This window comes from Cibotium barometz, chromosome 27, assembly GCF_041138505.1.
Source record: "Cibotium barometz isolate CiBa-2024 chromosome 27, ASM4113850v1, whole genome shotgun sequence".
In the NCBI taxonomy this organism is placed as follows: Eukaryota; Viridiplantae; Streptophyta; class Polypodiopsida; order Cyatheales; family Cibotiaceae; genus Cibotium; species Cibotium barometz.
In genome coordinates, this window is record NC_141072.1 from 28,177,167 (window position 1) to 28,189,743 (window position 12,577).

The 12,577-nt window shown below is 38.5% G+C and overlaps 1 protein-coding gene across 1 annotated transcript; it reads left to right on the top strand.

The window, feature by feature from the left end:
• The first annotated feature begins 1,899 nt into the window (after positions 1 to 1,899).
• On the top strand, positions 1,900 to 3,420 carry LOC147623252 (acid phosphatase 1-like). The gene is made up of 3 exons (XM_086821349.1): positions 1,900 to 2,272; positions 2,450 to 2,659; positions 3,070 to 3,420. Exons 1-3 carry the CDS (start codon positions 1,911 to 1,913, stop codon positions 3,245 to 3,247), a joined length of 750 nt encoding a protein of 249 aa, XP_086677475.1. The 5' UTR covers positions 1,900 to 1,910; the 3' UTR covers positions 3,248 to 3,420.
• The last annotated feature ends 9,157 nt before the right edge of the window (positions 3,421 to 12,577 follow it).

A 12,577-nucleotide genomic window follows, 5' to 3' on the forward strand; every position in this document is an offset into this window, starting at 1 on the left:
TGCTATGGCACCTTGTGAGGTAGCTTGGTTTCAGAAGCTACTTGGTGACATGGGAGAGCCTGTGGATAGGGCAGTTGTCATATACTGTGACAACATGAGCAGCATACAGGGTGCCAGTAACCCAGTATATCATGCTAGAACAAAGCACATTGAGGTGCATTATCACTTTGTGAGAGGGAAGGTTCTAGCAAGAGATGTAGATCTAGTATATGTCAACACAGAGGATCAGGTGGCTGACATCTTCACGAAGGCATTGGGCGTAGAGAAGCTCCACAAGTTTAGGAGTTTACTTGGAGTGGAGTGTGTGGAGTTGAGCTCAAAGGGGAGTGTTGATATATCGAGCTCAACCAGTGCTACGGCGGACATTGATGACCCGCCTGGGTGATAGCTTCCGCATCTACACCACTGGCATGGTTGGTGAGATTATGGGTTATATGCGGCCAGTGGAATGATAGGCTATGTGACAGTCATTTTGGATTACTAAAGACTGGCATAGTTAGCACCAGCTCATTTAGTCGGGTTCACATTATGGACCGACCCTTGTATGTTGTAGTAGTTGAGTACTAACCCATATAGTGTGTAGTCTTATCTTTATGTTATGTTGGTTGAGTAGAGAAGAAGAAGATAGAAGAAAACTTAGCTATCTATATCTCTCTTGTGTCTTGCTCTCTCTTTTGTGTGTGTTTGCTTGCTAGGGTTTAAAGCTCTCCCATTCTCTTTAACACACACACACACACACACACATAATCAAACCCCAAACACACACACACACACACACTCTTACACACGCGCTATACTTTACAACAACGAACCAATTTAAAAAAACAAACTTTGGCCTAGCCTTTCAAAAATTGACTTTATTCTACAATTGAGCATTTGCATTGAAAGCTATTTTATGAATTATTGAACTTTTTTTTTGAAATATACGTAGACAGGGGCCACTGAGCGAGCAATCAATGGGGGCTCCTATTGTATGCTCTCCACACATCTCACACCCTTTAACCTTGCCAAGGCTCTAAAAAAGAAGGAAAAAACGATAGAGCCTAGGACACACACATACATATGCCTATCTCACGCACACTCTATGTAAGGTTCCTCCTTAGCCCTAAAAGATGTATAAGCTCTCCTGTCAGTCCCATGTAATCATCTCCTATTTCAGAATGCAAGAAAATAGTATTTTCTTTTGTTTTTTGCTGCCTAGAGAGAGATAATTCAATTTTGAGATATTTTGGGTACAAAGTTTTTCCTTATATTTAAGATAAATTTTCCTAAAATAGAAGTTCAAAAAGAATTCTCCAATGTGCATTAGAAATTAACTGAATATGTGAATTAGAGACCTTAGCCTAAGGGTCCACATTTTCAGAAATTTTTTACTAAGGTCCAAATAAGGTTCTAAAGGGCCAATAGGATTACTATCAGATGGAGGGTTTTCCACCTACAAATGAAAAAGTTTTTTGTGCATGATGCCATTACACCATGTGATGTTATAAAAAGGCACGTTGCACAGCAATGTGAGAAATAGTAGCTAAAGGGTACCAATAATAACTAGTCAAGAAACACCAGGAAGCCTTTGAATGGGACTAGTGTTAGGAAAAAACCGTCCTTTAGTGTAATTTTCACAATGCAGAAAAACTGGTTATAATTTTACCTAGCCTTGAATTTAAAGGTTTGAATTTTTAAAGTTTTAGTTATAAAAAAAGTTGGTGGCGACAAGAAGGTGGTGCAAACGATAAAAACGTCAGCCTTCAGGCCAAAAATCACGTGCGCAGTGCGCAGTGCGCACTGTGTGTACTTCAAAAAGACAAGAGACCCGGGCCCTACGTGGGATGACGCAACACGTGTGGCGCGTGCGAAAGGGCAAGCTAGCCTACAAAAGCAAAAGCTTGAGCGTTGGTTGGTGATGCGCATCCATGGCATCATCCTGCTTCTTCTTCGTCTTCTTCGTCTTGCCCTCTGTGCTTGTGCTGGTGTTGGCCCCTGCCGCCACATGGGCGGGCTCTCACAGGGAGCAGCTGTGCCATAGCTGGCGTTTCAACGTGGACGTGAACAATCTGAGGGGGTGGGCCGAGGTGCCGGAAAAGTGTGAAGCCTACGTGGCGGCCTACATGACGGGCTCCGCCTACCTTGACGACTCTGAAGCTGCCACACAGCAGGCCATAGCCTACGCCGAAGCCTACAACAAGACGAGCGATGGTGGCAAATACATTTGGGTCTTTGATATCGACGACACCAGCCTCTCCACTGTCGCCTATTACGCCCAACACAGTTTCGGGTACGCTTCCCCCCCTGAAAGCAACCCGCCAAAAAAAAAAAACAAGCCTGTTGTCCCTTTCTCACTTGGGCAGCGGCCACTCAGATAAATATGAAACCGCCCCATGTTGTGTTGGTATGTACACGTCCTGTACATTCATTATCCCCATAACTCCGTCTGTTCCTCTTTTGCCTGCAGAGCTGAAGCCTTCAATGACACCTCATTTGAGGCTTGGGTTGAAAAAGGCATTGCCACCCCTCTCCCTGCATCGCTCAAGCTCTTCTACAAGCTCAAAGAGCTCGGATACTCTGTGTTCTTCTTGACTGGGCGCGACGAGAGCCAACGCAATTTGACTGTTAAGAATCTCCTCAAAGCAGGCTATAAAGGCTGGAAAGGCCTAATCTTGAGGTAATCCCCTTATTGAGAAGCTTACCCCCGAGGTAATCTCCTTATTGAGAAGCTTAATCTTTTGAGGTTATTAAGAGTAGCTTCTTTTCTCTTGACAATCTCTTGAGCTTGACCTCTATGGGAGGGCTTAAATCTCAAGGTCAGATTCCCCTTACCAAGATTGCCTTTTTTTTTTTTGGGGTCCGAACATTCACCTTATTAATTGTCAAAATTAAGCTACTAAATATGGCTGGAGTGGTTATGACCCCTCCCTCTCTCTCTTAGCAAACCTTACTCGTTTGCTTCCGATAAGCTAATTTTAAGCCTTTTGCAGCTAAGGTAAATCAATGCCATTACTATCACTAATGACGGCGGTAAATAATGTATACAATTAGTTGACAGGGGTATGGCTAATTACTTGCAACCAACAGGCAAAGCGCGGACCATGGTGTGAAGGCAGAGTTGTACAAGTCAGGGAAACGCAAGGCCCTAGAGGACCAAGGCTACATCATAGTGGGCAACATTGGGGACCAGTGGAGTGACATTACAGGCTACTCTGTTGGCAACCGTGTCTTCAAGCTGCCCAACCCCATGTACTACATAGGTTGATGGTTTGCTTGTTGACAACAAGCAAACCATAATAATTAGCCCACTAAAATTGATGCACGGTTAAATCATGTTTTTAAAGCAACCCAATGCGCTCGATTTATAGTGCATTTGTATTTCTTTGTGTGTAAGGCCTTAGGCTAAGGCAAAAATAGAAATTATTGAGAGTTTTTCTATGTTCTTGTAATCTAATTAATGCACTTGAGAAAAGCTTGTTTTTTTTAATATTTGTTTATAGGGCATGTTCCCTTGTTTGCATTCATTTGCAAGCCACATACGTCTATGGTTCGATTAAAGTAAGGATAGTTTTGCATTGTTTATGGTTCGATTAAAGTAAGGATAGTTTTGCATGAAATCGTGTGAAAGCAACCCAATGTGCCAAATTTATAATGCATTTGCATTTCTTTGTGTGTAATTCTTGCCTTACAGTCAACATACTTTCACACTCTCCCTTAATTACATAAATATGTGACACCACACTTTCCAAGACTCCCCCTTGGTGTCACACTTTCCCCTTAATTACATAAATATGTGACACCACACTTTCCAAAACTTCCCCTTTGTCTCACACTCCATGAATATGGAAACACTTGACTAGACCCATGGGTATTACATCGTTGCATCATTGTTGATGCATAATAAGTAATAGTTATAACTTATGATTATAGCAACATTCGGTCATCTAAATGCCACTAGACTCATCTCGCCACTCATATAAAAGACATAAAGGATAAAAAATCTATAACTAGCCTACTATGTAATGAAAAGATATACTAGTCTAGTTGTTGCTAAGCTCTTCCTTGCACATGTAGCAGTGATGTTGGAGGGGTTGATCAACTTGTTGCAAATTTCACTTTTTTGGTCAATACTAGGCTCTTCGTCTCACTCATATGGATGATGTGGATGGATAAATCAGAAAGCATGTGCATAGAGTAGAGCTATATAACTATGCATAAAATGCCTACAAAAAGGCACCTTATTGGTTGTAGTTGTTTTTAGGCTCTTCCTTACACATGTAGCTCAGTGATGTGGAGGGGTTGACCAACTTGTTACAAATTTCACTTTGGTTGTATTTGGGTGCTTAGTCTTGTAGGGGAGAAGGTGGTTAGGGAGATTAATTCTTAAGAAAATTTATGAAAGCTACTTAGTAAGGAATCCCTTACTATCACACTATCCTTGCTCCTTCTTTTCTATACGTGCCTCGCTCATGCAATGGGAAGTAACCCACCACCTAAGCATGTAAGGAATATCTATTCATTTCTATCATTTCTCACTTACATAATGGGAACAATAAGAAGAAGTAACCCACAACATAAGCATGCAAGGAATCCCATACTATCACAATTGCAGAGATAGTAAACAAAGATCTCAAAAGAGAAGCGGATTCATAATTTTTTAAAATGGGATCGTTTCCTTTCTTATTGGAAAAAAGGGACTTATGTGTGACCCATTGTTGACACATTTATTTTTCCACTACTTTGTATCTTGGATGCCCATAGCCACTTAATACTTCTATAAGTATGAGTGCTCAGTTTGATATCTTGATCTTGGTTATAGAAGAAGCATAGTGCCCACATAAGAAACCACATCTTATAAAAGTATCCCAAGATCTATGTTGTGGTTAGTTTTTTTGTGGAAGTTGAGGGGTTTTGTAATGGCCTTCTTGCCATCGTGTCTAGTGCTAAAGAATCCAGATGATCTTTAAGGATCTGGCTATTTCTTGGGCTATCGCATTCGAAATCTATTTTAGTAGAGTTAGTGACCTTCCCCATGAATGTATGTATCCCATTCTCTTTTTTTAAAAAACTTTGAATTAAGGAAGGTTAAATACATCATTTGGGTGCTTCTCCCTCATTTCATTAAATTCATTCCATCCTCATTCCTTCCTTCTGTTGGTCTTCCTTGTCTTTGTCTTGTTTTTCCACCTTACTTGGTGTGAAGATTTTTCTGATGTTGCAATGTTGATCTTCATTTCGTTTTGGTGGTTCCATGTTATTTAAGATATATCTAGCCATGTCCATATCATTTGGCAACGTATCATCGTTCGATTATGGATGCAACATGGATGTCTGAGAATGCATAGTGCATGCTTTTTTCTTACCCCCTAGAGCTACATGTAGACAAACACATAAAGCAATATGATTCCCTATTCAAGTCAAGATATTACCTTATTCTTGCCAAAGTATGTGTCATTGGGTCTTGAATTTGGGTGCGCTAGCTCGCCGAGTCCTCATTTGTCATAATGGAATTCTCCTTGCTGAAGGGATATAGGGAGAGATCAATGCCTAGATGGAGGTAAGAAAAGATGGTTTTTCATGATGTTACCTCTTGCAAAGGCAAGGGAAGACGAAGAAAACCTACAATGAAACCTACCTACTAGCATGCATCCAATCAAGCAAGCAAGATTCAAAAGCATACAAACAAGCAAGAAGAGTGAAGAAGAAGAGCTCACAAGCTAACTATTGTAAAAAGGAATGATTGGGGGTTGTCAATGAGGGAGCTTGGTGGAGGGAGCTTTAGAGGGAGTTTTTCTTGGCTACCTCTCTCTCTCTCTCTCATTTGAAAACTCTCTCTCTAACTCTCTCCACCACCATCTCCTCCCACCACCTCCCAACCCAGCCCAGCATAGCTCCTCCCTTTTTCTCTCTATCTAATACCATTTCTGTAATGCTCCTTGCATTATAAGCTTGAGGACTTGTAAGACTAGTACTTTGATTCTCCACTCAACCATATCCAAAATAGTCCCTAAAATCATGGTTAAATAGGCCTAAGTGGTGCATGAGCTTCCAACTTCAGGCCCTTGACCTTTCATTGACTAGACATTGTCTTTTCCTTGTCCAATGCCTCTTCAACCACCCCTAGAAGGGGGCACCTACTTCTGTGTCCCTTGGGCTTCCATTGTGAACCATCTACTTCCCTTGACCTTTCATTGACTAGACGTTGTCTTTTCCTTGTCCAATGCCTCTTCAACCACCCCTAGAAGGGGGTGCCTACTTCTCTGTCCCTTGGGCTTCCATTGTGAACCATCTACTTCCCTTTTTACTTTAACTTTTATTCCTATTAACCATTACTTAGGTATTTCCTATTTGAAATCCTCTGAACCTTATTTATATGCAACCTTTACATATAAATAATTCCTATTAACCTTTAAGTATCAGCAAGTCCTATCTAAGTAAGGGCCAAGATGAATCATCTTTTGGGCCTAGGAGACCTTCTCTTGCCTTTCTTCTTTGTTGGTGCCTCATTGGTGGTGCCTACAAAAGCTTTTGGATCTAAGGATCCATAGTTGGAACCCTTATACTCCTTTTCAAGAGGGAAGCCATCCTGTAACATTAGAAACTAATTATATCACTCTTCTCGTTGGCTAGTAGGGGATCCTTATTACCTTGTATGCCTTGTTTTATTTTCTTCTTCTTTTTTCAATGTGAATGTTAGCTGTAGCTTTCTGGATATTGCTGCTCTAGATTGGATTCTAACCTACATGAAAAACTAGCAGAGCATGAAAAATCAAACTAGTTTTTCATAGCCTAGACCCTTGACACACACATAATTCTAGTTTATGAGGGATGAGTAGATTAGATTCCATGCATGGTCAGAATAATAAAATTGAGTGTTTAGGGTTAAAGTGCATGTACATGTAGGTTAAAACCTATTGGGGTTTCTTTCATATGTAGAAGAGAATTTGTGATGGCTTCTTACCCTTTTTTTGTGTTTAACGTTATCAGTGGTTTGTCACAATGGAGGAGAAAGCATGGCCACAAAAGGTTCTATGAAAGTAGATAACATGATAACTTTGACAGTAGAGCACATAAAACACATAGCAAAGGACATCATAGACACACAAGGCATCTATAGAAAACCCCTACCTTGCACTGGGAAAATATGGATTTGTGTAAGGTGATGTAGATTAGGAAACAATGAAGGTGATGAGTTGCAATAGGTAAAAACAAAATGTGCTAAACAGTGTGAGTGGTCAAACCTTTTCACGTGTGAAACATTTTTCTCGGCCGCCCCGTAAAAATCTAGGTTTGTCCACAGTCATAAAAAGTGAAATTTTTATGCCAAAGAGTTTTCATTATGGTTTTATTTTGGCCAGATGCAGAGCTTCCCCACACCCTCTAGAATCATCTTGTTATGTTAGATCATCTTTTTAATGAACTTTTTTGGGCATGAAAAACTCAAGATACTCATAGTGAGTATTTATTGGTTTTTCATGCCAAAAAATCTTTTGATTTTCTTTAATTTGAGCATAGCTTTTGAATTCCATGATCAATATGAAACACCTTACATGGTTTCTTTTAACTTTAGATTAACTTTTTTGGGCATTAAAAACTCAAGATACTCATGGTCGTGAATATCTACTAGTTTTGGGATGCGCACATTAGAAAACTCCAAGGAGTGGTGATTCCCACGCAAAAAATGTAGTGACTACCTTGTATAGTAATTTCTTCAAGAATTAGGTAAGTAGCTAGGGAAGATACACAAAACCATATACAAATAGGTGACTGTAAGGAGAAATATTACTTAGCAAACCATCTCCCTAAGAGTACATTTGCTGAAGCAAAAACCCTTTAAGGGGGCCCAAAGCATATTTCTCCTGGGGTGAAAATGCACACAAAGGGACCCCAAAGGTTTTCTTTTATATAGAAAATATCCTCTAATTACCTTCTTAAGGACCTTAAAGGGTATTTTTGGTGGGGAAAATACTCATTCAAGGAGCCCAAGTGTATTTTCGCTAGAGAAAATACACCTAAGGATATTTTTGTTGGAAAAAGGGCATCTCTATTAACCTTTGAAGAAAGCCAAAGGGTTTTTTGGTGGAGAAAATACCCTTTGAAGAAACCCAAAGGGTATTTTCATTGGATAAAATACCCCCCTCATGTGTGTTACATCCCAAGGTTACTTTCATTAAGAAAAACACTCCCTCAAGACCACTTTTAGTGGTTTTATTCAAATAAATACACTATAAATTTAACATATATGAATTCTTAGCTAAAATATGTTTTTTAATGAGAGGAATTTCACCCATTAATTTCCCTGTCCTCAGGCTTCTTGGAGGTTTTCGCTCGAAAATGTACGTTAAACAATCTTTTGATTTTCCATTCTTTGAAGTGATATTTTGTATCATGTGATCCTATTGCCTTGTTGCATATGCACTTCTTACTTAAGGGAATATTCTTTTTGGGCATAAAAAACTCAAGATACTCACATGGTTGTCTCATGAGAGCCTATTATTTTTTCATGTCAACTACTTTTCATTTTATCATGCCTATGAATTCATAGATTGATTCCCTTGACCTCGTGATATATTTGGCATGTCTTGTTCCACTTGGGGCTATTTTTATGGCCATTTATTTGGGTGTACAGAACTTGACTTACTTATCTATCTCTTCCTTTTAAAAGTATTTTGAGATTAGAGTTTAGTGTCCTCTTCACTATTTGGTTATGGAAGGATATTATTGCTGAAGATTCTTCATTTTCCTTCTTGAGTTTTGCATCTCCTCTTCTAACCACCACTAAATGAAACTAGTTGATGGATTCATGAGAACTAGGATAGGCTCCTCCTCTACTTTTCTTTTACCCTTATCACTAATGTGTTACTCATCTTTGGTATCTCTAGTTTATCAAGCCCCTCTTAGATTATTTATTTGCTTTCATTAATGCGATAGGGCAGTACCCGTAGTTTATTTTTCTAAAACAATATCTTGTTTACTTTCAATAATTTATCACTCTCTCTTTATTGGATGTGACTTGTGAATTTTGCTATTGCTAGCCCTTTGGTGTTCTTATTGTTGTAGGGTGCATTAATATTTTTGGGCTTGTGTACCCTTTTCTAAGGTATCCAAACCCTTGTGGCACCTTGGTAATATTCTTGCTCTATTAGCATTATCCTTAGTATCTAGTAGCTTTGGCTTGGTTTGACTAGTGTATTTTTCCTCTATAGCCACCAACAGTGGAATTGTTCTTTTTGATCTTGAACTAGAGATTTTCCTTACTTCTAGTAGCCAAACCTCTATTCTCTTCATAGTAACCCTATACCTTCACAAGTTTATCAAAACCCACTACTTCCTAATTTGTTGGCTTGGCAATTTGCTAGTTTTGGAAACTATTAGAGTTATCACTTTAATTTACCTTTTTTTGGTGCATATCTTGTAGCTCATCGGATCATTCTTTAAGCTTGAATAGCCTTGAGTTATTATTATCTAGAACAATTAGACATAATAATCCACCCAGCAATATCGAATCTTCTATCACACTTGTAGGCATGACACTTATCTTTCTGGCCATAAGGTTATTGCTAAAAAGAATTTGCAATAACCTTATCTAGAACAATTAGACATAATAATCCACCCAGCAATATCGAATCTTCTATCACACTTGTAGGCATGACACTTATCTTTCTGGCCATAAGGTTATTGCTAAAAAGAATTTGCACATTTAAACATTCTTCAATCTTAGCTATGCTACTATGGAATCTTTGAGCCATTGCATTAGTTCATATTAGCTCTAGTTTACCCTAGAGATTCCCATGTTTCATATCACATCAGCAGAGCAGGCACTATGATTGGCTTCTATATCAAGTAGAGTTATGCTTGTGTGGGTGTTTCTAGCCACATATACTTGAATACTGACCCTCATAGGCTCAATATCCAAGTCATTATCTTCCATGGATGATAGTGTAGCCATGTTAGTTGATAATGTTTTACCCATCCTCTGTTTTGTTTATTTGATTTTAGCCACCACAACTTCTTCTTCGGAGCACCTTTTTATCTTGTTATTCTCTTTCTTTTCATCCTTCTTTTTATGTATTTTGGCAAACATATCTTGAGTCAGGGGTCCATAATAATTTTTTACATTTCTCTCCATGTAGCCATTGGTTTCAATACCATCAAGGGTTTCAATTCTAATCAACCCTTGTAGAATAATCTTAGTGACCCAAAATGGTCCCAACCCTTGGAGTCTTATCTTTTTTTCCTTGTTAGTCCTACTTCCAACTAAGAGTACTAGGTTTCCCTCCTTATATGTTGGAGACTTTCTACCATTAACCCATGCATGGCTATTAGTCTGTTCTCTCCCTTACTTTTTAGATCTAATAACCTTTCAACCATTGCATTTTTGGTCAACCTTTCACTAATTGAGCTAGGAACTATATATTTCATAGGCATCATGATGTCAACTCCATAGGTTAATCAAAATGTGGTGTAACCTTATATTATGATGTTCAATAAGCCTCGATAAGCCCATAGCAACACAGCTATGGGATTGTTTTTCCCATCCCTACTTAACTAGATGATTTTGGTTAGAATGCCAATAAGATCTCGTGCATGCTCTCTACTTGTGGGATATTAGGGTGAAGACTTTTAGTGCACTATCGTCATGAAGCCTTTTATGAGGTGATTAATCAACTCATTGAAAAACTGTGACCCTTGGTGACTCACAATTTCTAAAAAGCATCCATTATGTGCTCTATAAAATTTCATAGTGATACAAGCATGAGACTTCCTAGTAGCTCTAGATTCTATTCAATTTGTGAAGTAATCTATGGGCTACTATGATATAGAATCTTAGGTTCTTTATGTGGCAAGACTAATGAGTACTATAAAATCAATTCATCATTTTTTGAAATGTTGTTGGACTACTACTAGGGTGAGGGGAATCCTATCCCTCTGCTATGGTACAATAAATTGACACTCATTCACAACCTTTGTTGAATTTAACCATATCACCAAATAGCATCTAGCCACCACCATAATCTTACTTGATGTTGTCACTTCCCTAGCAAAGTGTCCTCCAAAATTGTTGGAGAGTGTTTCCTCTAATCCTTACACAAATTCATCTTCTCGCACACATCTCTGTAATACATCATCCTTACCTATAGCTTGTATAGTTTGTCTTGCCATCAGTTGTTGATATGGTGCTGCTAGCTTGATAAGACATTGCATCTTATTTTTATTTAGACTTGATCGATCTTGCAAAAAATTGTAAGTGAGGTATTGAGAGTTTTCATCACTCCACTCAGGAACCGTGTTAATCTTAAATAAGCATACATCAGGGAGATCATAATTGATTCTTATGGGGAAAGCTCCCCATCATTAGGAATTTGTGACACATGATCAACTAGAACATGCTGCATTCCTTTTCTTATAGCGATCACAATAGAATACTATGAACCTTCTGTAGTACCAAACATGTCCTGCACTTCTTTGAAATTTATGGGTAGATGTAGTTTCATAAATAACTTGTCTTTTCTTTCATCCATGGAGAGGCAATTTTTGGACACAATGTGCCCCATTATAACACCATGCTTTATCAAAACTTGACTATTTAATGGGTTCAAGGAATTTTAATACAATCAATACCTTTGAAATAACTTTCTTAAGCAAGCTAGGTGGGCTTTCTACTTGGAATGAGCGCACAAATTGTTAATGAAATCTTAAAACCACTTCTATAGGTAGTCTTTGAAAATTGTGCACATTACTTGTGCTGTTGAAATGCTACAGAGGGCAATGATTAATTCAAAGCAATAGTAGGAAAATGTTCCTACCATTGCCAGTAGATGTGATCTTATGCAATCCTTTGGTTCGATGTAGTCGACACTTAATAGTTGTAGAGGTGATGTAAGAAGTTACAAGCCTCTTTTTTCTAAAACATGTTGAGTATACGATAATGGGTAGTGATCTTTTCACTTGGCCACATTGACTTTTGTGAAATCCACATACGCTCATAGCTTTCCATTTTTCTTTGGCAAACATAGTGGGTGAAACCTAGTCAGTATGCTCAATTTCATAGATAAATCCTAGGGGCAATAAGTTTATGAATTTCTTCTTGCATAATGGCATAATATTTAGGATACATTTGATAAGGTCTTTACCTAGTTGGTCTTGATTCCTAAATTATAGGGATTATGTGCTGCATCACTTTTGGCAATACCCCCTTCATATTCGAATGTATGTCCAGGTGAATCAATCCTTGAATTCTTTTAAAAACTCAACCAATTCCATTTCCTCTTTCGGAATTAGGTCCTTAGTAATGAACACTAGTTTGGTTTCTCCCTAGGTGTAGAAAAGTCCACCTCTTTGACTTCAGGGGCTCCACCATATGAGATTCCTTCTTGCTTCTCCTTAGAGAATTCAACTCTTAAGGCAAACAACTGCTCGCTCATCCACTATATATAGTTTATAAGTCTCAAGAACTAGCCATAAGCCTCATTACATCATCTTTTGGCCTTATTTTGGATTAATATTCTCTTCACTTCTCACTCTACCTACACCACCAAGGTTTTATTTCTCTTGTACTTTTTTTTATGTAAAGAGTCATGGTTCCTTCTTATGT